Source organism: Sturnira hondurensis, unplaced genomic scaffold (genome assembly GCF_014824575.4).
Source record: "Sturnira hondurensis isolate 20B ecotype Veracruz unplaced genomic scaffold, ASM1482457v3 Scaffold0004271, whole genome shotgun sequence".
Classification (NCBI taxonomy): Eukaryota; Metazoa; Chordata; class Mammalia; order Chiroptera; family Phyllostomidae; genus Sturnira; species Sturnira hondurensis.
Genome location: NW_028076902.1, coordinates 2,754,372 through 2,782,113, shown reverse-complemented (window position 1 = coordinate 2,782,113; position 27,742 = coordinate 2,754,372). Strand labels below are relative to the sequence as shown.

General features: G+C 41.8%; 1 protein-coding gene across 1 annotated transcript in view; it reads left to right on the top strand.

Annotated features, from left to right (window-relative positions):
- Window positions 1-27,742, top strand: part of F13A1 (coagulation factor XIII A chain) — a 190,223-nt gene that overhangs the window by 131,724 nt on the left and 30,757 nt on the right. The window contains exons 9-12 of the mRNA XM_037045364.1: window positions 2,419-2,522; window positions 4,133-4,221; window positions 11,896-12,049; window positions 21,494-21,781. Of these exons, the coding sequence (XP_036901259.1) occupies window positions 2,419-2,522; window positions 4,133-4,221; window positions 11,896-12,049; window positions 21,494-21,781 (635 nt within the window). The remainder of the gene's footprint in view (window positions 1-2,418; window positions 2,523-4,132; window positions 4,222-11,895; window positions 12,050-21,493; window positions 21,782-27,742) is intronic.

The window sequence follows — 27,742 nt, the reverse complement described above, 5'->3', positions numbered from 1 at the left end:
CGGAGCCTCCTTTCATTCCATCTTTATTTCCACTCCTTCTAGACTGTCTTTCCCCTCTACAAGCTGACAATCTCTCTTAATGTAAAAGTAATTCAAACAATCTTTCCTGCATAGCATAATTTCTAGCCATTGCCCAATCTTTTTTTCTTCCCTTCACAGTCTAGATCACTCTTAGGGGAGAAATCTACACTGCATCTCTCCCCTTCACTCACTCCTCCTCTGGCTGTTCCCCTATTTCCCTCCATCATCCATAAACGACTTCTTCTTTATCCAATCCTGAATGTGTATTTCGAAATGCCTCTTGGGTTTCATCTCCTGGATTTGCCACAGACACTCAAGTTCATCATGTCCAAAATAAACCTGCCACCCACCCAACACTGCCTCCTTCATCACAAGCCTTGTTCTGTTCCTCCTTCATTCATTCTTTGTAAATGTAAAAAGTCCTCCTCAACTCATCTGGTTCCCTCACATCTCCATAAGCCATCATTGAACCTCCTGTGGCTCCTCTTTCTCTCCACCATGATGGCCACCTCTGTAGTGAACATATTTTTGACCCACTGAAACTATTTGTAGTATTTAGGAGCAGGAGTAATTTGGCTCAATCTCTCATGTTGTTTGTTCACACATCTCTCACAAATACAGAATTGCACATTTAATTTTTTCAAGGATAAAGCCCAAATATTTAATTTGGGATAAAAGGTTCTCACTACCTACCTCATCTTTGCCTGCAGCATAACTCAGATCTGGGAGTTCTATCATTAACTAGCTGTGTGACCTCAAGCAAGAGTCTTAACCTCTCTGTGCTTCAATTTCCTCCCTTGTAAACTGGAGAAAATAACAATGTCCTTCTGATACGTCACTAGTCAGTGTACAGAAAACTTTTAGAATGATGCTTGGCACATATTAAGTGTTATATGTATTTGTCAGCATTGGGTTTACTGCCTACCCTCACCTATCATCTTCTCTCATGAACACAAATATGCAAAAAAAAGCTACCCAGGCAAAGCCACAGCATACATTTCCCCAAATACACTGTGGATCTATTTCATGTCTTGGCAACTTTGTTCTTACTCCATTTGTTGACCTGTGAAAGTCCCACTCACTTTTCAGGACTCAGTTCAAATATCACTTCTGCCATGAAATCTTTGCTTATGCCTCGAGAATTTCCCACTGAGACCCATTGCACCCCAGATGAATTTCCACTGTAGTATACATCACATCAATTATTTTTAAAAGTTGGGAGTTACCATTTTTGAGCGCTTATCACATGCCAGACACAGAGTGCTATACGTATCTTGTTTAAGCCTCATGGCAAACTTATGAAATGTTTGAACAATTGGTTTAAGTTTGCCATTTCTCCTAGATTGTGAGGCTCTTTATGGGCAAAAACCTACATCTTTGATCTTCATTGAATCTCTAGCACCTAGCATGGTGTCTGACACATAATGGGTGCATAGTTCAATAAACACCTCTGAATTGAGCCAATCAAAGTTGAGCTGTACTCAGAGATATGGGAACATGCACAAATTAATAATGCTGAAGGACATGTAGGAAAAGGATAGTTAGTGGTTGGATTTGAAATTCATCAGTGCTATAGGACTGCTGAAACTACTTTACCTCCCACTAAATTATTTTTACTATATGAATGTTTTCTGTAGTGTGGATGGGTTCATGTGCTCTCATTTGTTTCTGTAGTGTCATATCATTTCAGGTCTTTCCAAGGTCATAATAATACAACTCATGAGGACATTTTGTTCCATGCTCTTGCCTCCAGGGTCACTTGCAAAGTTGTGACAAGTTTTGCATGGCCCTCAGCTCGTGGGTTATCCACCTTGATAAAGAGTGAAGAGACACTCACCCTGACAACCTTTCCTTCTTGCTGAAGAGCAAATGGAAATTTGCAACAATTATAATCAGGAGTTAATGTTACAGTTTCCATGACAATGGTCTGAACCCATAAACACAGGCATTTTATTGCTTAACTGTTGCAAGGGATAAGCTTTATAAATGTAACATACATAAATATAAAAGAAATGCAAAGATGTATGTATTTTGTTTTCAATTAACTCTTTCCTACCCCTTTAGCAGGTAGTGTGTTCTGTTTCATTAGGCAGCAGAGAATTATTGATACCAAAACTGTTTAATGTGCTAATTAGAATATCTCTGAGGAGACTTGGAACAGGTTAGCTGGAAAAGAGCACTGTCCAGCCATGTGAATGCCCCTGGGGTACCAATGGGAATGGATCTTCCCAGCAAACTCAAGTCTAGAGCCCAGGATATTTCCAGGAGTCCTCAGTTAGTTTAATCCATTCAAATAATTAATAGATGGTATATTATCAGGATTTTGGATGCTTTTTAATTTTTTGGAGCACTGGATGTGATGGGAAGTTGATTCTCACTGGAGTGATGTTTTCCAAGGAACTACCACTGCTGGAATGAAGCCTGGATGACGAGGCCTGATCTACCTGTTGGGTTTGGAGGTTGGCAAGCTGTGGACAGCACCCCCCAGGAGAACAGTGACGGTAAACCTGCATCCTTCCTGAGGGAGCTGTCTAACTGCTAATCTTCATTTCACTTTTATGATTGCCCTTGATGTGTGGGAAGCACTGCCAGTAGGGACCAACCTCCAAAAAGATACTTCCGGTACACATATGCAGTGGTAATTACCTGCCAATCAGGGTTAATTTTATTTCAGTTTTTTTCTTTTTCTGTTTTTGCCTATCGTTCTAATACAGTTGTCTCAATTTTCCCCCGTTGCTCTCTTCTGCCCACCCATCTCCCATTCCAACAGTCAATCCCCACCCTGTTGTCCATGTCCATGGGTCATTTTATACATGTTCTTTAACTTAATTTCACTTCAATGGTTGGCTTTACAGTGATTGCTTTATAACTTTTAAGGAAAAAACCATAAAACTTTACATACATAATTCATTTACTCCTGCTTTGATAAGCAGTTTTGAAGACAGGAGAAAAATATCTAGGTAAGCACTTTTACTAGGCTATAAAACGTATTTCCACCCTCCCTGGTATACGGTGGTAAGAAATAAGGCAGCAGAGAAATAAAGGACTCAAAAAGTTTGTGTTTCCCCAGAATGTAATTTCTTTTTATATTATGTGATTTCTTTCAAAATTTGAGTATCTATCATCTAACTTGCAAACTACACTTAGCGAAGAATAGCAGTATGACTCCCCCACCAGATTTTAATAAAATCACATCATAAGCCTCTATTTATCTTTAATATGACAATGAAAGGCAATGGCCTGAGGACATTATATTTATTTCCTCAGGTTGATATGAGATATTGGTGTGTGTATATGTATACAAGTACATATATATAAACATTCATTATGTATTTATATAAAAACTTAGTGGATTTTAAAGGAGAAAGTTCAACACTTTCTGGTGTTCTGGGTTATGCAGGGTGGTGAAAATGTAGGTTTACAGTTGTTTATATGAAAAATAATGCAATAATTAATAAATAATAATAGAAGAATAAACTCTGTGTTTTGCATACTGTCAACTGTAAACCTACTTTTGCCTTACCCTTTATCATGAAGAGACTTTAGAGATGAGTAATAGCAGTAAATCTCTTATTAACTAGAGATAGCTGGTTACAATTTTAAAACTTTGTAAACAAACAAACATGGTCCTATTGACTTTCTCAGTGCATATCGGGCATTGGTCAATGTATGTGATTAGTGTCCAAATCCTCTTGGTAGGTGTTCTTAGTGTCCAAAACACAAAACAAGCAACAGCACAACCCCTGAGGACGTATCCCCATTTCCAGCATCCCAGATGCCAACTGTAAAAGCATATAAATATTACGTTATCCAATAGCGTGGCACCCACACTTGAGTATGCATTTGTAGGTGGGAGAATAGACACAGGAGCAGCGATTTCCTGAGTTTTTTCATGAGTTCAAATTTCCCTCTGAGGAGACATTTCCACCAAAACAATCCTGATTACACAAATCAGTCTTCTGCCCTCCCTGGCATGGATAGCACTGGGCTAAATCAATGACAAACCTGAGGAGCACTTGCCTCCGTGGAGCCACCTCAGTGCTATGCCCTGTCCTCAATGGGGACACACCTGAAGACACAAACTCATCCTCTTTTCCTCTGTGTGGTGCAGGGATGTATCGGTGTGGCCCAGCCTCTGTTCAAGCCATTAAGCATGGTCATGTTTGCTTCCAGTTTGACGCACCCTTCGTTTTTGCAGAGGTAAGTGGGAAGCTGGGGAAAGTGCTCCTTTACTCCCAGACCTCTTAACACCTCAAAGAGTAAGATACTGAGTTTTTTTTCTTCTAGATTTCCCAGATACGTGGCATAAGCTTTGTGCTTACAAAGTTAACTAGACATCACAACCTCCAGGTGATTCATTGTAAATGCAGTTCTTAGCTAACATTTTTCTTTCCTGGATGTTTTGAGATGATTTTTCCCTCATAAGCAATTGCTTTACTAACCACCACACTCTATGACTAGAATGAGTAAATATTTATTATTATCATGCGTCAGGCACTGTGCTGTGGGGACTTCAGGGGCCTATGTCCTTAAGAAGTTTAATTCTTGATGGGGGGTAGAGTACATAAACACATCAAAAGTTAAATAATAGTACATGAGATGCTATGAAACTGTCAAATGGGCAACTTAGGTGATAAATGATCTACATTTATACATACAGATGCATTAACTGTGAAATATGAGCCAGGAACTGAAGTAGGAGGGCAAAGGCCATAAGACCATGTCTCAGGTGGGTGGGTAACATGGGGACAGGCAGTAATGACACCTTGGTGATGGCCACACTAAAACAAGCAGAGTGTTGCCAGAGCCTGTAAGAATCATCCAGATGCTGACTGCAGGAATTAGTGCCTGAGATGAGTCTTGTTAGGTGATTAGTGGTTATTTGGGCAAAGCGGGTAAGAAAGAAGCCAAAGGAAGGAAAGGATTTCAGACAGGGAGGATGATTTGAGCACTCAAATGGTGTGTTGGGGACATTCAAAGCTATCTATTCAAAGCTCACAAAAAATGATGCAACTACAGGTGTCAAAAGATGACAGCTGAAGGAAATACATTTGAGGGACTTAGGTCCTGAGAAGTGGGAATTCCATCCTGCAGATAAGAGCATTACCACAGGGGAGAGATGTGAGATTTGTGGAGCATGGACTGGACAGGAATGTCATTGAGGTGGGGAGACCAGCTAGAAGGCTGTGACATCACTCCATGCCAGAGAGGACTGGATAAATGGCAATCAAGGGCAAAGGAGGAAGCAAGATTGGGAAATGTTCAGGAAGCACAAAAAGCATAAATATTTAAACAGCAAAACCAGAAATGTGAAATACATGAAACGAACAGCATTTCTTCCACAGTATCTCCCATTATAGTTTCCAGAAGCCTTGGGAGAACAAGCTTATCGTATTTGGAACTTTATTTCCTCAATTTTGCCTTGGGATTTGAAGATTTATCTAAACTTCCGAGTTGCCATCTAATAGTTTATGATGCTATGAGAACCTCTTAATAGAAAATCACTCTAAAATCCACAAAGCCTTGTTTTTATACTTTTCTTATGTTTTATTGCTGCAAAGAGGGAGAAAGGAAGGAACCTCCCTCCAAGAGCAAATTGCCTAATAACTGTTAAAGCAAACATTTTGCTGTTATTAAATATAGATTGGGGTATTTTGAATGTCATCAGAGTTTGCAGATTATACTCACTCCAGTCATCATTGCATACTTGTCTGGCACAGTGTACAGTCTGTTGCTCTGGTACAGCCTGAGCTCCAGGGCTGAGTCATTTATAAGAGATGTTTGAGCTGTTGAAAAGGGTATGAAGAATCTTTTCTCAGTGGTACCTAAAGTAGGACACCACAGTGGGCATCTCATGACTCAGGCTTTAAACTGCATCCTCTTTTCCCATTCTCACTTCCTGATTGCGTAAACTTGCCTCTCACTACCTACCCCAGGGGGTCAGCTGGATTCTGCCTTTTCTTGTCTCTTGGCATGCTTTCTTGGTCATTCCTTACTTGTTTCCGGGCCAGAGCGAGTACCATGTTTATTGACATTTTTGCTCTTGTCAGGAATTTGGTCTTCGTTAGTGAAGCAGAACCCCAAACAAGAGGGGTTATGCATAGAGAGCATCTTACCTCTGTCCCTTTTCCTCTCCTCCTCCATTTTGGAAATTTATCCTGAGCATTTATAGATTCTTTTCAGGGCTTGAAATTTATTTCTCTCCTCCTCCCTTCTCATGCCCTCGGTGCAGGGAAGAGTTTCTCAGTTCTGGAGGGCCATCTGCCTTTTCTTTCCCCAACTCGTGGTGCCCTCAAGCTCCAAGAGGTAACAAGGGAGCAGAGCAGTCCTAAAAGTCTGGAGTCATCTTCTGAATCGCTATGTCCATTAAGCTCTCAGGAATTGCTGCTTCTCTTCTAGCTTAGCTTCTTCTAATTGAATCTGTTGTCTCCACACCATCCCACTTCAAACTCACACATGCATGTATACATACACACATGTGAACACACACGTGCATGCAAACACACATGCACACAACACACACACTCCTGTCTTCCCTCCTGGCACCGAGCTGGTTTTTGCAGTGGTAACGACTGGTTCCTGAAGACCACAGTAACCACCCTATGACTCCAGAAGCTCCACTCTCCCAAGCTCTGGGCCGTCAGTTCTCTGTGTCCAACCTGTGTGGTTGCTTCTCTACAGACTCTGTATTCTCAATTCAAAGTTGTTTATATTGTGACCACTTACTAGATGCAGCCCATTTTGGCACCATTTTCTGACCTAAAATTATTCATCCATTCAATTAAATAACACAAAACTTGAAAATCCTCTTGGCTTCTTTTCTTAATCTTCCTCAGGCATCTTGCCAGAAACACCTTTAAAAATTGTCATTCATCAGCTATGTCTATGATGGTTGATCATTACCCTTTAAGCCATACAAAGCACCGAGCCCTGTGAAGTTGCTAATCCATCTCCCTCCTCCTCTTACCCCCTTTCCTATCTATTCTCCACAAATCAACCAGAATTTTATTTTCAAAATGTAAATAAAAACTTGTCACTACCCTGCTCCAACCTCTAATAGATTCCCACCACCCTTCAAATAAAATTGAACATAAATCTTTATCAGATTTGCTGTGATCTAGCCCCCAGCTTCCCCTTCACTCTGACCCCGTGCTCATTTCCTACCAGGTATCCTGACCCTCTTACTCTTCTGAAAACTTCCAAACATGCTCTCGTTTTAGAGTCTTTACACATACTGTTCCTTTTGCAGTGAAAACTCTTCCCTATTGAATGTTAGGGGAATGTTCTCTTCCCTCTGTACCCTGGTCTCCATTCAAGTCACCTCCCAAGAGGCCTTCACTCACCCCACCCTCCTCTGTTGTTTTTAATCTTTCTATCCTGCCTTAAGGGTGATTGTAACTCTTTCTGTATTCTCATTGCTGAAAGCAAGTTCTGGCACATAGTAGTCATGAATAAATACTTGTTGGGTGAATGAATCAATCAATCAAGCAGACAAACAAAAGCTGACCTGTGTACACTGCTGAGAATGGTATCTCAGAGAGATAGGGACCAGATGGCATGTCCCCCGCACTGATGGGAGATGAGGCCTATGGGGCCTGGCAGCATGGCCACTATAGGCTGCAGGAACGGTGAGCACAGAGCAGACACAGGGCAGTTGGACCAGGCAGGTACCCACTGCCTTGATGTATCCTCAGAGGACCACCACTTTCTCTGAACAGCTTAAGAGCCGTGTAGTTATATCTATCTGGGAACAAATGAGCAAAGAAAACTGTCCTGGGTTCTGAAGAAAGTCTCTGCCCTTGGTGGGGAAAAGGGTAGCTTCTGACAGCAGTGGGCACATGTTTCCATTCTAAGAACACAAGCAGAAGTTTGCAGAGAGGCTCCTCTAGCCTTCTACCCTGGCCCACCTTCACTGAGTCCCTGGGGCCTGCACCTCAGCAGAGGCTGTGTAGGAATCGCCTGTGTCTGACCAGGAGGCAAGGGTGTAGCACGCTGAAAATAGCACCAGATTTCAGGTTGAGGTGCCCAGGTGCTGCCTGACCATAGTCCCTTCAGATATACTGGTAGGACTAGATCACAGGTGGCAAACACAAGGCCCGCAGGTTGAGTCTGGCCCTCTACCTTGTTTTATCTGTCCCAGCACCTTGTTTCTACCCTGCAGCAGCACTGAGCTCTCACTTGACTGTTAAGGAGTAGTTAAATTTATAGGGTCCTAAAATTACATTTGGCCCTTTGAAGGCAACCACGAGGCTGATGTGCTCCCCGATGAAAATGAATTTGACACCCCTGGACTAGATAATCATGCAGACTTCTTTCCATTCAAAAGAAATTGCTTTAAACATAGGTTTTCACAAGTAGTATTGATCCACCTACCAGCTCTACAAGGATAGAGCTGGTATTATTAAACCCAGAGACATTCAGTTACTTGCTTAAAGTTACACAGCATTTATCCAATATTTTTCCAGCATCCCCTGCACTTTTGATTATTCTACTGTAGACATGCAATTGTTTTGGGGTGGGGACCTATCACTGCTGCTTATTAAACCCCTCGGTGACTCTAATGTGTGATCAGGATGGAGAACCTGAAACATCATGGGTGTTTAACAAATGTTATCTACTAACTTTCTCCCTAGTACAATCAAGTTTTATGTAAATTCCAAACATTTTTTGAGAAAATAGAGACTTTTAAACCTCTTTAACCTCAGCTTTAATACATAAGACTCTATTGTCAAGTTTCTCCATTAGGCTTTTACTGGGTTTTGAAATTTACAAGTCATGCTCACCTAGATTCTATTTAACTCAGTCCTAAAATGTTGCAAGACCAGTATAACTATTTTCATTTTATAGAAGCAGAGACTGAAGATCATAGAGGACAAGGTAACTTTTAAAAAGTATGCATGCAAAATCAGAATCCAAATATTTTACAGCTAATCCAGTGTGCTTTTTGAATATGTTCTTCAGACCATTTACAGGGACTGAGCACTCTGCCTGTTGTAGACTTCTTTCTTTCTGTTTTTATGCTTTAACTGATTTTAGCTTTACTGGGGGCATAACTGATCATTTTAAATTGCACACATTTAATGTATTCATCTGTGATGCCATCACCACAACCAAAGTACTACACATATCCATCACTTCAGAAAAGAAGTCCTTGTGTTCTTTTGTGAGTTATGTGTTTGTTTGTTTGTTTGTTTGTTTGTCTATTTGTTTTTTTGGTAAGAACACTTAATGTGAGATCCTTTAGTTCACTAACTTCTGTGCATCTTTCAGATTGAACTTGGCTGTTACTTCCTGGCCCCCCAACCCATCCTTCCCAACCCCAGAAGCCCCCATGGTATCTCAGATGTTCCCCTGCTAGGTACTCATTGTATGTATTGCAGGGGTTCTCTGGCTTGGGTGTCCAACAGGATTATCTTGGACAATTCTTTTAAAAAGGTAATAGATTTAGGGTTGCATCTAAGACCTCCTTGACCAGACAATTATTCATTTTAATTCCACCAAGTGATTCAGATGCACAGAATATTTCTTACTAGAGTGTAAACTCTCTAAGTGACTGAACTTACGTTGTTCTTCTATGTCATTAGAACTCTAGTACCTTAAAAATATCTGGCAATACTAATAAATAATTTGTTATTTTTATTATTGATAATATTTATGAGTGCTTGCTCTCTGCCAGGCACTATGATAAGTAATTTACATGTGTTTCTTTCAGTTAGTTCTTTGAACTATCCTGAGAAAAAAGTTATTATTGTCCTTTTAAAAAGAGGAGGGAACTGAGGCTTGGAGGGGGTTGGAAAATACTTAGTAAATACATTAGATAGTATTTTCAGCAGAAGCACCTGATATAGCAGTGCAATTTGTATATCCTGCCTGCTTCCATACTAATAAATGGAACACAAGGAAGTGATTGTAAAGAATGTAATAAGGGACACTGGGGGAATCAGCCTTCAGGCACAGATATAGATACTGTCTCTCAGATACAAAGTGATGAGGCAGAACCTTGGAAGGGAGTCAACCAGCATGGCACCAAGATGTTATTTCCAAGCCCCACAGATAGCATGGTTTGGTTGCTGAATCACCAGAAAGTTGCCTGAATTTTGTCTGGATAGTCTAATATTATTTTTCAATGAAAATGCTTTTGGCTGCAAGTAACAATTAAAATGACTTAAATGATAGGAGTTTAAGTTTAACTTTTCTCGTATAAGAAACCCTCAAGGTTGAAAGGTTAGTGCATGTTTTACAAACTTTGGTAAAGCCTTGACTGTGGAGATCATGGAAAGCTCTGGGTTGCTCTGAAAGAAAGGGATGTACCTCAGCACTGGAGTGTCCTGATGCCTGGCCTGTGTCACAGACAGGAAGTCACTGTAAATGGAAACAGAATGGTTTCCTACAGGCAAAGATGTCAGACAAATGTGCAGTTTATCTCCCTATTGTTTAATCTACACACGGAACATATCATATGAAACACTAGGCTAAACTCATAAGGAGGAGCAATGAATATTGGTGGCAGAAATAATAACTTGATATACGCAGATGGCACTATCTTGCTGGCAGAAAGTAGCAATGATTTGAAATGACTTCTGATGAAAGTGAAAGGGGAAAGCACCAAAGCAGGACTATATGTGAACATCAAGAAGACAAAAACCATGAAATAGGCAGCTTTAACATAAACAATGAAGACATTGAAATTGTTAAAGATTTTGCTTATCGGCTCAGTCATCAATATCGATGGAGACTGCAGCCCATAAGAAGATTGAGTTTTAAAGAGGAGCAATAAAAGAATTAGGAAAGATCACCAAGAACAAAGGTGTGCCATTAGAGACCAAGGCTAGGGGTTTGACAGCAAATAAAGCTAATAGAAAACAATTATTTATTTGAAATACAGTGTTGGAGGTGAGCTCTGTTGATATGCTGGACAAGTAGAAAAATGAACAAGTGGGCTTTAGAGGGTTAAGCCTGAAACATCTCTGGCAGCAAAAATGACAAAACTGAAGCTGTCCTACATCAGGAACATTGTGAGAAGATGGGGGTTCTTTGAAAACAACAGTTATACTGGGAAAAACAGAAGGAAGTGGGAAAAGGGGAGACCAAGTATGAGATGGGCTACATAAAATAAGTCATAGGCAGGAGTCTACAGGAGCTGAGCAGGGCTAAGCAAGACACTGGGGACATCACTCATTCATGGAGTCACCAGGAGTCAGCAGTGACTCATTGGTGTGTAATGTACCCAAGACATCTGAAGTAGGTAGTCCTGAGGTTGGCTTAGCCATTTAACAGCATTGTGAAGCCCTCCAATGCTTCTTAGGTCTCTACTCTACTCTTTTTGTACTATTGGCCCTGTTGCTCTTCACTGTCTCAGGATGGCTAAACCATCTCCAAGCATCATTTCACATTTGTGTGAAAAGCAGGAAGAGAAAGGCAAACTTTCCCAAGTCTTCTCTCCTTTTATAAAAGAGAAAAATCTTTCCGAGAAGCCACCCAACAGACTTTCTCTTTTTCCTAAAAGAATGTCACACAGCCACTGCTACCTTAAAAGAAGCCTGGAAAAGATAGTAATATTCCTGGAATTTTTGGCTCTCTCTTAGGAGGTGGAATTTACCAGCAAGAAAAAGGAGGGGAGGGGAAGAAGTCACTGATATTTAGACAACTGATAGTCTTAGTCCTAAATATTCTTAATTTAAAATACCTGATCAATATTCTAGCCTAGATTCTCTTTCAGAACAGTTTTAAAATAGTTTAGCCCCATGAATCCAGTGTTGTTGAAGAAACGTGTCAGTTCTAGGGATTTTAGATGACTTCACCAGTAAGAGTCAGAGATTTTGGTAACAAAGACATTTGACGATGGCTAATGCTCTTTTTTTTTTCCATTTTTAGGTCAACAGTGATCTTGTTTACATCACAGCAAAGAAAGATGGCACTCATGTAGTGGAAGCTGTTGATACCACCCACGTTGGAAAACTAATTGTGACAAAACAAGTTGGAGGAGATGACATGAAGGATATTACTGATACCTACAAATTCCAAGAAGGTAATTTACTGTAATTGTAGGACAATTTCTTTGCCCCAGTCCATTTAGTACCTACCAGCTGTGTTCCAGAGGATGCACTAGTGTTTACAGCATATGGGAGTCAGAGCAGAAGTATAAACTCTCATGAGTGAAAGACACATCATGCCCACAATTTTTCATTGTAGTTTCATTTGTGTTTGCTTTGAGCAGAATCCCCATTCACATGTTGTATCAAAATGACTTGATTTTAAATCATATCTACTTTTACAGCATATGGAATAATGAAAGAACAAAAATAATTTAAAATGATCCTGTTAGAAAATATTGTATAACTAATGTAATTTTAGTTCAATAATATAAATATTAATGACAATTCACGTCTGTTTTAGTGCTTCATACACTATTCTTATATACATTGTTCCACTGAATTATCCCTTGAGGAAGATAATACAATATTAACAGGATAGTGCAATCTTACTAATTTAGGCCAATTAAGTTAAAGGCCTATTTCAATTATAAAATAGTGACAAGGTGGTTTTGCTAACTTTTATTGTGTAGAATGTCTTAAATGGAGCTGTTGAGTTCAATTCTCTTTTAATTACTATTGATGGCCTACTCTATACCTGGGAATATGTTTAGTGCTGGGGATCATCTTATTGAGCAGGACTCAATTTTGGATCCTGGCCAAGTGATAGGATCATTATGCAGAGGGAAATTTGATAAAAAGAAGAGGCACTTTCTTTCACCACTTCTATTCAATATAGTATTAGAAGTTCTAGCCACAGCAATCAGACAAGAAAAGGAAATAAAAGGCATCCAAATCGGAAAGGAGGAAACAAAACTGTCATTGTTTACAGAAGACATGATAGTGTACATGGAAAATCCTATAGACTCTACCAAAAAACTGCTCAAACTAATAAATGAATTTGGCAAAACAGTGGGTTACAAAGTCAATATCCAGAAATCAAAGGCATTTTTGTATACTAACAATGAAACAGCAGAAGCAGAAATCAAGAAAAAATCCCATTCGATATAGCAAAAACAAAAATAAAATATCTGGGAATAAATCTAACCAAGGAGGTTAAAGACCTGTATGTGGAAAACTACACAACACTGAACAAAGAAATCAAGGAAGACACAAGCAAATGGAAACATATACCGTGTTCATGGATTGGAAGAATTAACATCATCAAAATGTCCATACTACCCAAAGAAATTTACAGATTTAATGCAATGCCTATTAAAGTGTCAATGGCATATTTCACAGACATAGAACAAACACTTCAAAAATTTATATGGAACCACAAAAGACCATGAATAGCAGCTGCAATTTTGAGAAAAAAGAACAAAGTAGGAGGGATCACAATACCTGATATCAAACTGTATTACAAGACCACTGTAATTAAGACAGCTTAGTACTGACATAAAAACAGGCACATAGACCAATGGAATAGAACAGAGAGCCCAGAAATAAACCCAAATCTCTACAGTCAATTAATATTCAACAAAGGGGACAATAACATAGCATGGAGTAAAGATAGCCTCTTCAACAATGGTGTTGGGAGAACTGGACAGCCACATGCAAAAAAATGAAACTTGAGCACCAACTTACACCATACACCAAAATAAATTCAAAGTTGATAAAAGACTTAAATATAAGCCGTGAAACCATTAAAGCCCTAGAGGAGAGCATTGCCAGGAAAATCTCAGATATTCCACGCAGCAAGATTTTTACTAATATGTCCCCTAGAGCAAGGGACATAAAGGAAAGAATAAACAAATGGGATCTCATCAAACTTAAAAGCTTCTGCATGGCTAAGGAAAACAGTATCAAGATAAAAAGAGAAGCAACAGTTTGGGAAAACATATTTGCCAATGACACCTCAGACAAAAGTTTAATCTCCAAAATATACAAAGAACTCACACGATTCCACTCAAAGAAGATGAGCAACCCAATTAAAAAAGTGGGCAAAGGACTTGAACAGACACTTCTCCAAGGAGGACATACAGAGGATCCAGAGACACATGAAAAGATGCTCGATATCACTAGCTATCAGAGAGATGCAAATTAAAACCACATTGAGATACCACTTAACACCAGTCAGAATGGCTATCATAAACAAAGAAACAAACAACAAGTGCTGGAGAGGCTGTGGGGAAAAGGGGACTCTAGTTCACTGTTGGTGGGATTGCAGACTGGTACAACCACTATGGAAAGCAGTATGGAATTTTCTAAGAAAACTAAAAATGGATGTGCCTTTTGACCCAGCAATTCCACTGCTAGGAGTATATCCTAAGAACCCTGAAACACCAATCCAAAAGAACCTATGCACCCCGATGTTCATAGCAGCACAATTCACCATAGCCAAGAGTTGGAAGCAACCTAGATGCCCATCAGTCAATGACTGGATCAAAAAACTATGGTACATTTACACAATGGAATTCTATGCAGCAGAAAGAAAGAAGGAGCTCCTACCCTTTGCAACATCATGGATGGAATTGGAAAGCATTATGCTGAGTGAAATAAGCCAGGCGGTGAAAGACAAATACCATATGATATCACCATTAACAGGAATCTAAACAACAAAACAAACAAGCAAGCAAAATGTAACCAAAGACACTGAAATGCAGAGCGTGCTGACGGGGAACAGAGGGGAGAGGGGAGAGAATTACAGGGGAAAAGGGGAGGGACTCACATGAACAAGTATAAAGGACACATGGACAATAACTAAGGTGTGGGGGCAGAGATGGGAGGGAGGTGGGGAGCACTGGGGGGGCAGGCAGGACTGGGAATACAGGAAAGAAAACTGTACTTGAACAAGAGTTAAATAAATTTTTTTAAAAAAATTTTTTTAAAAAGAAAAAAAAAAGATGAGGGGCACTCAGTCCAACCAGGAGATGCAGAGAAAGCAAAGCCGGGTTAGAGAAATCACAGACCATAGTTAAAGAAAGCTGGCTTCCAGGCAGTGGGAATGTGGCCAAAACAAGGCGTAGGAAGCACCTGCTGTGCTCAGGGTCCCACGGGCATCAAGCTCAGAGTGCCCAGTAGCTGAAGACAAAGCTGCCAAGGTCAACAGGAGACAAGAAAGGAAGGAGCTTAGGTGTCTTGATGGGGATTTTGGAGTATATTTTTTAGATGATTCACCATCAGAGTTCTTAGGAGTAGTATTTATTTTAGTAAATGTATAAAAATGATAAATAATTAGCATATATCTAATATTCATCAGTATTCCTGAAGTGCTAAGGAGTGCAGAATTTGCTTTAAATATTTTAGACACTCTTGTGCTCTTATTTACAAAAGCAATTTGCACTATAAAGAGGAAGTTTGCTGAACTAAGAACTCTTTGCATAGTATTAGAAATTCAAAAATTCTGTCACTGACCTAGTGAATTGTTGCTGTATTTCTAAAATCATTTATCCTTCTTTTGTTTTGATTATCATACATTGTACAACATAAATACAAAAGGTTTTTTTGACTTTTTCTTAAAAAGAGGAAGAAATAATTCATTTGAAGGCATAGCAATAGAAACAATCCAAAAGATAATTTTGTGCTAAAAAAAATATAAGCATGATAAAATAAACCAAACAAGCAATGTTCTCTTGTTATAGAGTTACAGGCAAAAAGGTTTGGAAAGGAAAAAGAAAAATGCATTAAAAAGGTAAAAGAAACTAACTGCAACATTCATTCCTCTGTGCATTCATTCAACAACTTGCTATTAGCCACCCCCATATTTTCAACACTGGGTACAAATGGAGACATGAAGATCCCTGCCTTCCCATCTAGCTGGAGAGACCAGCAGGAAGCAAACCATCACCAAGTTGTGGGATGCACGTCCTGAAAAGGGGGAGGAGAGCAACTACAGAACACAGAGAAGGGAATCACAGGCCAGGCCCAGAGATCCTGGAGGACTTTCCTGATGGACTCACCGAAATAGAAAGACAAACAAAAATTGGCTAGGTGAAGCATGGGGAAGCAGCTCTTCAGGAAGAGGCAGCAGGACAAGCATTGTGTATAAACTCCCCTAGGGTGGAAGAAGTCCTAACCAGACAAGAGAACAAGACATAGGCCTACAGGAAGCCATCAAAGCCATCAGCTGTCTTATCTAAATCACACAGCAGAATGGCATTACCTGTCATTGGCAGAGGTGACAGTGAAGTCCAAATAAGGGTCAGATGTCAAGAAAGGAAGGATCCAGAGGCTACTGCAAAAGCTCCTGACTACAAAAAGAAGTCCAGAGCTTGGCCAGGAGTGGACACCAGATTAAAACAAATAAAATGTGCTAGCTTTGAATGTGGAAAACATTTGTAATCCAGGCCTCCAGAGTTTGGCAAGATGCCAAAGCTCAGATAGGTGGACTGAGTGGGGGTCTTGTCTAAAACAAAATAGTTTCTAAATTTGCATAGCTGATTGTAAGAGACACGCATCGCATCCCACTTCTGGGCTAGACTTTGATCCCAAGTAGATGGACAGTTAACTTCTTAATCATAGATGGCACATGCATTTCAAATTCTAGCTTTGGGAATGACTGAGTGGAGTACTGTCTAGAGAAGGATGCTAAAACTGCTCTCAATGTAGTGGAAGGGTGAGTGACAACTGATGTCTGCCATGGGCATCCAGGAAGGTGCTGCCAGCATTTGTGGCCCTGCACTGGCCACACTGATTCTCATTGTTGAATCTCTCATATAAATTCTCTATCCACAAATTCTCAATGAGGCCACTAAAATTTGGCAATGCATAAAAACATAAAGAAGTTGTTACCAGATTTAGGAATTTACTGTTTTAATTAACTAAATTATGTAGAGATCATTTTTCACTTTGATGAACTAAAGTTTTACATTAATTTTATACCTTCTATACTATAAAACTTTGAAAACTAGAATCCTTAAAACTTGTTCTGTGGCAATGTATCTTCTTTATGATGGTGTCTGAATTATATTTCCTCATTGCTTCATCAGTGATTCCTTCTGTCACTTGTATTTTTCCCTCTCCTGTATGAGCTCCTTCCCATTAGAATTTCCGCAGGCTCAAGTGCCACCTATGTTTTAGAGTATACAAATTCTTTTTCAACAATATATTCCCCCACCAGATATACCTGAGCTTTCTTTCTTCTCACTTCCCTAAGCAGGTATTTGGGGAGAGCTGCCTACACCTGGCATCCTGTCATGTTCGTTTTCCCTTTATTTCTCACCTGTCATACCCTGAGATCTGCTACAGCCTATCCTTGAAATTTCTCAGGATTACCAAGAACACCTGGTTGCCATGTGGAATAGTCATTTTGTAGACCTCAGCTTACCTGACCTTCTTCCTACACCTGTTGATGCAATTGCTCCCTCCCGAGTCTTAAAACTCTCTATTTTCTTTGTTTCTATGATATAAATGTCTCCCATTGCCATCCCAACCTGCTTGGTTCTTTTTTCTATTTCCTTCCAATTCTAAGCTCCCCTTTTTCTTATTCCCTCTGAATTCTATTTCACTCAAAGCTCCCATCCTTGGGTTTCTTGCCCACTTCTTTTCCATTCTTTCTATACACATCCAAATAAACACTGATCACTCCCATGTTGTTCACTCCAGTTTAGACTTCACTTTTCAGCTCTACATTTACCTACATGTCCCCCAGAAACCTGAAACTGAACCTTCCCAAATGTCCCTTTTCCCACCCCTCCCACCCCACCCCAGATATATTTCTCCTCCACTCCATGCCCCAATGAAGAGAACCAGGATCCAACCAAATTTAGCAATTTAAGAATCAGTCAGGCAACAAATCTTCCAAATGCCCCCTCTGAAATAGCTGAAATTTGTCTGCTCCTCTTTCCCTCCATGGCCACTCTCTGAGAATTAACTGGAATCCTAAGCAGAAAGCCCTTATCATAGTGTTCCTACCTAGAAAGGTCCAGATAAAAGTAAGTCTCTGCCACTGCTAGTACTTTTATTATTTCTACCATAACACCATTAGCTTGGGCTAGGATGTTTTTTCTCCTGGAAACCTGCCAAAGCTTCCTAGTTCTACCTCTCTCCCTTACCCACTTTCCCTCATTCTAAACCCGAACTGCTGCCAAAGAGACATATTTAAAATGTAAATCTGAGCCTGGTACTGCACTACTTGAAAGCCCTTGCTCTCTTCAGCCACCTCTAGGGCATTACAATCAGTTTGGCCAAGCCTCTGCTCCCTGTCTTTTTGACCCCCTCAGGGCCCCTCCTAACCACACCCACAGGTATCATAAGCTTCAACCAGGTGAGCAGCTGACAGTTCCTCCAGCAAGCCAGGCTCCCACTTGCCTCCAGGCCTTTGTTCCCACTGTAGAGGGAAAACCCCTCAGAGAAGCCTCTTTGCCCCCAGGTGCTATTGAGTCTCTCCCTGTTTCCAGCATCACACAGAAATGTCTGCTTCAGCATCTGTGATAGAAGCAGATATGCTGATCCCTCTTCACTGGCCCCCTGGACCCCTGAGGGAACTGCTGTGCTTCTCACCTGAGCACAGAACCTGGGTATTAGAGGTATTCAACTATGATGAAATGATCAAATAAGTGGTAACTCGGGGGCATTTCATGGGTGAGCTTAATTAAACATCAAATGTCCCAAAATGAACTATTTAGTATCTATTATAAAGATGAAAGTTTTGTGTCTGGATGAAAGCAAAGGGCTTCACCAAATCTCATTCATTCAGAGTCTCTGTGCCAGGCTCGATCCTAAGTCCTGAGACACAGAGCTTGCATTATAATGGGAAATAATGCCATATAGTGACATATGGAAAGGCAAAAGGAAATAAAGTCATGTAATATGTTAGTGAGAGATGAGAGGACAGAGGTTGGGGACATATTACACAGGGTAATGGAAGGGAGGACACTCTGAGAAGGTTGACATCTGAGCTAAAATCCAAACAATGAGAAGAGGCTTCTTCAAACAAAAGGGCACTCCCATTGCACCCCAGTTAACAGAAAGATGTCTGTGACCTTGCTCCTAGAGGCCACAGAGAAATATCAGAAAATGTAATCTGGCTTTCGATCATACTCTCACGGCACTGAATTAATGGCCTGAATTATGTGAAACATCAGAGCACAAAGCCCAACTTCAGAGGGGCGGGAACTTCTGCCAAACTGGGAAACCCTGCACTGTTGCCTTCTGTTTGAGCCTGTGCTTTCTGTAACATCCCCACCTGCCTCTGCCTGGCACTTCCTGCTCACAGGGGCAGACTAGGCCCCAGAATGAAGCTAGAGGTCCCTTTATCCATAACACAACAAGCTGTAAAGTCTCTCATAGTGGTACAGGCCTTCCCAGGCTCCCCTCATCTCATCCAGCTCAGCCTCTCTCCTCAAAGTAGGCACCTCCCTGGCCATGTTTCTGCTGCTGCTATTCACCCCCTGCATTTTGCCTAAATGCATATTTGGTATCCATCCAAAGCAATAGCCATTAATGCTCTCTTTTTCACAGAGCTATTTGCCAGATGCATTTTGCTACAACACTTCACTGCACTTTCCTTGTCATAACCCCTCCTTCCCTGTATTACTATCTCCCCCCTATTGATCTGTAAACATGTGCTCTAACCAATCTTTGTCCTAAACAAACAGCTTCAGGCACATTCTGACAGTCTTTTTAAAAGATTTTATTTATTTTTAGAGAGAAGGGAAGAGAGGGAGAAATAGGAGTGGAACATTGATGTGAAAGAGAACATAGATCAGTTGTCTCTCATACACCCCCAAACCTGGGACCAAACTCACAATCCAGGCATGTGCCCTGACCAGGAATCGAACCAGCAACCCTTTGCTCTGTAGGACTTTGCCCAACCAGCTGAGAATCATTCTGGCTGTCTTGACAATTAGAGAAATTGTTAATACACACACACAAATATACATTTTCCATTGTTTGCAAAACCTGCTGGCATTTTTGCTTACTTTGCAAAATACAAGTAGCTGTCAGTTCTTATGCATATACTACCTTAAATCCACCTAACAACTCTACAATGTTGGCTCCCTTGTTTTACAAATCAGGAAACTGACGGGCACTGATAGTGCCTGCCTGGTAAGTTGATCTGAGGATTAAATGAGAAAATATACAATATGTATTTACCACAATGCCCATCACAAAGTTAGCTGTCAATGGTAGATATTATCATTTATTGACCTCTTCATCTCTAATGCATTTTATTATAAACTGAGTAAAGTAACAATATCTTAAAATTAACATAATTATTCAAGCCAGCATTTTTATACTGAAGAGTTTTTTTTTTTGTTTTTGCTAGCCATTCCCATGACTACTTTTTACAAGCCAAAAAATGTACATCTCTAGTTTCCACAATGCACTAAGATATACCCAAAGGTACTAGGGTGGTAAAGAGACTACCAACTCTTCTTCCACGCCTCCTCAATCCCTGTCCCCAAGGCCAAGCATTTTGTCCCGTACTCTGTAAGGAACGTTTACCCAACTTGGAGTTGGGAGCAGCAAACTCTGAGGCCTAACTTGTACCTGTACTTCTTACTTCTTCATCTGTAGAAAGGCTATTTATCTATTCCTCCAGAATTCACCCCTACTCCTCCTCTCCCTACTTTCACCTCTACCACCACCACCACCTTCAAAACCCTACAAAAGACATTCCTAAAAACAGCCCACATGTCTCAACAGTACCACCATGCCAATAGGTGTCCCTAAAAAAAAGTGTTCGGTGTCAGATGAGTTTGGGGGGACTTGATAAACAAGTCTCCCTGATGTAGGGCTCAATCTCAGAACCTTTCCTAGGCTGTTGGACATTGTGAATATCCAGGAGGCACTAAAGAACCCAGTGCTCCCCAAGGGAACTTGACCTAGAACCCTTTTTCAGGAAAGACTTGTGAACAGTTTGCTAGATTGTGGTCTACAGTGCAGTGCACTCTTTTAGAAACAGTGATCTCTGCACTCTGTTGGAAGCAAATGACAACAGAGGAAGGAGTGGAGGGCAGGATGAGAGCTGCCCAGGGTCAGCTCAGCAGGAGCCAAGGGGACAGGCCTACATGGGAAGACAGGTCTTGTTGGGGAGATCCAGGAATAGTAGGAAATTCATAATGGAGAATGAGGAATGACCAGATGTGACTATTGCCAACATCTTTGCTAAGGGATTCCCAAATTCTAGCTACATGGCTAGGACTTGGGGAGGGAAGCAAATTGATTCCGCTGTTTGAGGAGGGTTAGATTTTTGCAATTCTACTGTTGAACCCTGGAGAAACAACTGTTAGAGCAAGCCCCTTAGCAACCCCTGCCAGACTGGCGCTGGGAATGCTGCCTAACTCCACAACTGGGGCAGATCATGACTCTCTGGGAAGTTGATTTGGCAGACTTTGTAGCATAGGAAAAATTTTGACACCTGCCTCAAAGGGAGGTGGGTGGCCTATAGAGGAAACACAATAGGTACAGCACACAAGGTGTCTATTACTGCAACTTTCTCTTTGATGGGTTGCATTTCTTTTCCCCTGTCACTATCTCTTCATCTTTCCTAGGTCAAAAGGAAGAGAGACTGGCCCTTGAAACTGCCCTGATGTATGGGGTTAAAAAGCCTGTCAACACAGAAGGCATTGTGAAGTCGAAGTCTGATGTGGACATGGACTTTGAAGTGGAAAATGCTGTGCTGGGAAAAGACTTCAGGCTCACCATCACCTTCCAGAACAGGAGCCCCAGCACTTACACCATCTCTGCCTATCTCTCAGGCAACATTATCTTCTACACTGGGGTTTCCAAGGAGGAATTCAAGAAGGAAACATTTGATATCACGCTGGAGCCTTTGTCGTGTAAGCTAATCAGGAGGGCTGTTCTAGCTAGAACTTGTGATCTGCTTCTCTGTCTCACTCAGTGCTGATACCCTCTAATAACTTGCTGTTGAAGTTCAGGTTCTGCCCCAGAATTCAGAAGTGGGAACCACATGGGAGAACCAACCTCTTTCAGAGAGGCCTCACTTTTCATCTTCATGTCTCATGCATAGAAATGAGCATTGAAATTTTCAAAGTCTAGAGCCAGCCCCATAGGTCATGAAAATTAAATATAACTTAACTTATTGCTACTCAAAGTGCGGGTTGAGGACCTGAAGCATCAGCATCCCTAGGGAACTGGTTAGAATTGCAGACTCTCAGGACCCATCCAGACCTGTCCAATCAGGATCTGCATTTGAACAAGATACCAAGGGCATTGAGCGCACGGGAAAGTAAGTAAAGAACACACCCCAGAAAGCAGGTCTCCTTGTGCTGCCTCTCTCCCCAAGTCAGATTTTATAGGGCTTCCCCAGCAGGAATGATGGGTGTTGCTTTACAATTCAGAAGGCAGGGAGATCTAAGTTGCATAAAGGCCATTTCTGAAATTTGATCTGTCTGATATATAAGGACAGGAGAGAGCCCACCCTTGGGAGCAGAGATGTGAGGCTCAGGATGTGCTGTCCAGGAGCCTCTGAGGGGCTTTGTTCTCTCTGTCATCTCTCAGGGGACTCTTTATCATCTTTGATCCCTTCCAGCCTCCCCTGTATAGATGGTTCTCCAAAGTAAATTCACTTTAAAAGTCAAGGATGTTTTGGGCAGGATTGGGATTGACATAATGCAGCTTCCACTGGGGATTGTGATTTCAATCAATCTCATTTCCCGGGGTCCTAGTATTTAGTGGACACAGCAGATGAGCACACAACTGGCAAAATGAGCCAAGTAGAAGAAACTAGTCTCCAGGCAGAGCATGTCAAGTCAGACAGATCAGGATGGAAAGGACCTGAGCACTTCAGGATACCAGATTGTTGTTGACCTGATGTGTGGCACTGAAAAATAAAAGAAAAAGGAAAGGTATACAAATAATAACTTTCACAAAACAGAGGACCATATCATGTCTTCACAGTGTCCAAGATTTCTGGATTTGATGTCTGTTCTAAGCCACAGTAAATTCAGAAAGATATTCCCAGAAAAAAATGGGAAACTATTCCTAAAAATCCTAATTCTAAGAAACCTATCCTAACTTGAAGGAAGCAATGCACCCTAGCTTCTGTACTATGGTTTTAACAACTAGGAAATCAATCATCATGTTATTTTCTTTAGAAATTATAAAACCCAGCACTTTTCCTATCCCTGGGGATTGGAAAAGAAATTCTTAGAGAAAAGGGAAGTTGGTAAAGGACTCAGGAACAGAACAGTCATTGCAATTGTTTAGTGCAGGAGGCCACAGTGAATTTTAGGGCCTGAATCTGGAATTAGCCAAGTCTGGATTTGAGATGTGACTATGTCACCTACTAGCTATGTGTCCTTAGGCAAGCTGCTTTAGTAATGTGATCTCACTCTCCTCATCTGTACATCGAAGCAATACCACCCATATGACAGGGTTGTTGATTCATTCCTCAAACCTTTATTTTATGCTCACAAGTCCAGTTCTGCTTTGTGCTGGAGGTATGTCAATGAGCAAGACATAAGTGCCTACTACCCTCATGGAGTTTATGATCTCCTGTGGCGGGGATGGGGCTCAACAATAAGCAATCAGACAAGGGAATATGTAGTGTGGTTGGGATATACTAGGGAAATAAAAGCAGGGTAATGGAGATAGGAAGTGGTGGTGGAGATGGGGTGTTTGGGGGGAAAACCATTTAAGAGAAACCTGAAAGAAGGATAGGAGCAAACTATCCAATCAGGAGAAACCATAAGTGAAAAGACCCTGAGGCCACAGCATGTCTGATGTGTTCAATGAGCAACAAGGATCAGAGTCAGGGGAAAAAATGGCAAGTGGAGAGTGGTGGGTGCAGACCATGAGAAGGGTTATAGGCCCTTATGGACTTTGGCATTGGTTCCAGATGACCTGAAGAACCATTAAAGGGTTCAGAGCAGAAGTATGGCATGACTTAAATTTTGAAAGATCACTCTGGCTGCTGTGTTGACAATAGACTCTGGGAAGTAGGGCTAAAGCTTAAGACTAGTTAGGATGGTATTGCAACAATTTATTGAGAGATGGTGGGGTAACAAGGGAGGTAGTGAGAACTGATCAGATGTTTTGAAGGTAGAGCCCACCAGAGTGGTTGGCTGTTGGTTGCGCAGTGTGACAGGAGAGTGTGGAGGACATTAAATGAGATAAATACATGTGAAATGCTTCACACAAGATAGGCTCTCAGTAAATGTTAATTCCAACATGTTTACATTTTGGAAAACTGAGACTGAAGGTGTACGTGTTCAAGGTTACACACAGTCAATAAAGGCAAGGCAGCTAATACAAGGCAGATCCCATTCAGGCAATGACAGTAAGCCAACCTGCTGTAACCTTCCGCCCTAAGTGGGCCAGTTTCCTTACTCGTGCCCTTGTTACCTGGAGTCCAGCTGCCATCCTCCACTGAACAGGGAGCTATACGCCACCAGGGAACTGGTCCCACCCACTCAGCCCACCACCCCAAGGCATGTCCTGAAAAACTTGAAAGGAAATGGAAATTATTTCTTTCTACCCTACAGGTAGGTGGCATTAACTGCATGCAACAAACTGCATACTGCAATCTAAAATAAATCACACATTATTGCAGAATGCCACATGATTCTAGACCTTAATTTAGCAGGTCAGAGTACTTTCTTAGGAGGCTGTCTTGCAAAGAAAGTTTTCCAAGTAGAATGGGAGGCATACTTTCCAGATTGATGATTAAAGAAAATGTGTGGGCTGGAATCAGCTTGGAAAACTTGAATAACTTAAACCTCCCAGTACCTTCAAAGGTGCTATCATTTCGACATGGCTATATTTAGTTCTCTTTGCTTTTTGGAAAAGAGACGAGGCAGCTCCAGTCTGTGTCTCCCTTGGCTTTCCCCAGACACCGTAAATGATATTGGCAGGATCCCAGCTCCACCACTCATAGAATGAAAATCTATTCTTCTTTCTCTTGCCACGTTTAATAAACTTTATCTAGAACAATTTCTTGTGTGGTAGCAAAATACGGCACTTACATAACATACTATTTTGGGCATGCTGTTCTCTTGGGCTGGAAGTACAGCCCAGTTTCCCTGGTGCTATGAGAGAATACTCTGCCTTGGAGGCAAAGGGGTCCTGATGCCAACACTATATGCATAGCGAGAGCTCCTGTAAAGATTGATGGAAAGAAGTTAGGCATATCTCACAAGCCTTAAGGAACCCAGTGTTCAAACACAATCTTCTAGAAATGACCAGGGGAGGCCCCTATTTTCTTATTGCTGGAGGTATCTAGAGGCAAAGCGTACATTCTTCAAGGCCTGTTATTTTGCCACTTCATTTATCCAGATGTGGGGAAGTGAAAAGCAAGCCCCATGTGCTCATCGGAGATTGTATCTAACTGAGGGACAGAGTCTTATTCATCTGGACAATTAATTGATGGGGGAGCCATGGAGGATGCAGGATCCAGGCATAGGCCCCCCAAAAGTGGTATAATTGGGTCATTCAAAAATGCAGAATTCAAGGGCCAAGATCAAGGCCAGTTCATATATTCAAATGGCTGGCTCTGGCTGGTATAGGACTGCCCCAGAAATCAATCCAATTCATTTAGTACCTGCCTGGGAGGGACCAATGCCTTCTAATAACTCTGCATAGCCTAGGGCAGGGTCTCTGAGCAGAGGCACCACCTGCACTCCAGGCTTCAGGTGATTCTTATGGAGGCTGTTCTGTGCAGTGAGGAGTTTAGCAGCATCCTTGGCCTCTACTGACTAGAAGCCAGTAGCAACCCTCAGTCTGACAACCAAAAATGTCTCCACATTGCCCAACCTCCCCTGGGGGTGGGGGAGGGGAATGGACACCAGTTGACAACCACTGGTCTAGTATGACCAGCCTTTCCAGTTTGCCTGGAATTGAGTAGGCTCTGGGGTACGGAACTTTCCTTTTTAAAACTGACTGTCATAAGTCTGCCCTAAATCTGCTCAAACTCTGCCATTTCTGCTGCTAAAACCTCCTATCTCTGGGAGCTTTTCAAACCTGCATACCCATCATCTGGTCATCTTAATCAAGAGCAGAGCCTGATCCAGTAGGTGGGTTAGAGCTGGAAAACCTTCATCTCTCACAAGCTACCCTGGCCCCCCCACCTCGGTGACGGTGGTCTGCTGGGGTGGAGACCACACCTGGAGTAGTGGGGACCTGGGTAGAAAGGACATCCTTTCTGCTTGTACCACAGCTTTTTCAGAGCTGATTCCATGGGGAACCTGTGGTGGCTGGGGCTCTGCTTCTCTGCCCCCCAGCTGCTCACTATAGTCTGCATCAGCACTCAAAACAATGCCCAGCCCCAACCCACAAGATTCCGAATTAATTGGTCTGGGGTGGGATCCAGCAGGATGATTCAGATGTAGAGCCAAGATTAAGAACTTTTCAGTCAGAGAGCTGGAGGTGGTCACAGTACCTGCTCATTCGTGGGGAGCTTTGAATCGGGCTGATTCACCCTCACCTGTAAACCAGCCATCATGAGGCTTCCCAGTGCCCCGGAGCTGCCTCCACACAGCATCCTTTCTGGTTACGGGGCCCATTGCTCTTTATGGAGGGCTGTAAGAAACTATGCTCCGCACTTGAAACTATTGATCATGGGAGTCAGTTCCTTCAATAACTTTTGCAAAAAGGAGGAACCTCTGGCAAAAAGCAGACATTGGGCAGGGAAGCAGTGGTGGAGACATTCAGCTCCCTGAACATTTGCAGAGCCCATGCTCTGTGCGTGGGAGTGGGGATGTGAGCCACCATTTCTCTCTGGGCTGCTGTCTGACAATGTCACACTAACACGTGGCTGTGGCTCTGACCATGTAGGTAGCAGCAAGTGCTGCACTGTGGCCTGGGTTCAGCCTGCAGAAGGACTGCCCTTTGCTCTCTGGAATCCTGGGCTGTGGGACAGGGAACTAACAGAGAAAGTGGGTGATGCAGCCAAACTGAACCTCACCGCTATGGCCAGAGCCACAAGATGGAATTCCCATCCTCGGCCTGATGGTGAACCGAGGGAGCCAGGACCACTGCTCACCCTCCAATGTCATCCCCAAAGCTAAACTCAGTGACTTGAGGAAGCAACCTTTCAGCACAAATGTCTTTTAAATGGCAAGTGGCAGGGAGAGCAGGGGGGGAGAAGTTGAATGCCTATGGTGAAAACTGGTTTCAACAGCTTCTTTCTTTAAAAAAAACATTTTATTTATTTATCCTTAGAGGGGAAGGGAAGGGGAGAAGTATCAATGCATAGTTGCCTCTTGTGAGTCCCCTCCTGGGAACTGGCCTGCAACCCAGGCATGTGTCCTGACTGGGAACTGAACCTCGATCGTGTGGTTCACAGGCCTGCGCTCAATCCACTGAGCCACACTAGCCAGGGCTCAACAGCTTCTTTCTTTTAAATAAAAAACAATGTCAGATTGGTTCAGAAGAAGCTAGAAAGAAAATATGGAGCACTACATGGGAATAAAAGGTTTAGGTAATTTACAGTCTCACTCCACTGTGGCTCATGGCCTGCATGAGATGTTCCTTATTGCATGAGGGGTCAGCGTGTGGAGTGGTTCCCTTGAACTTCACTGCTTCACATCAGCTATCTTGAGATTGTCCCTGCCTAAATCAAAGCAGCTGCAGTTAAAACCCTTGGTCCTTGATTTTAAACATGGCATTATATTTTACAACAGCAAAAGCACTGTTTGGAAAACTTGACACGTTTTCTCTAATAAGACTGTACTGAATATTAAATTTCCAACACATTCTTTACCCAGAAGCAGGAGAGTTTATCCCTGATTGACTCCTTGTTCCGTCTGCCCCTCTCTCACCTTTGCTGTGTTTCTGGTGGG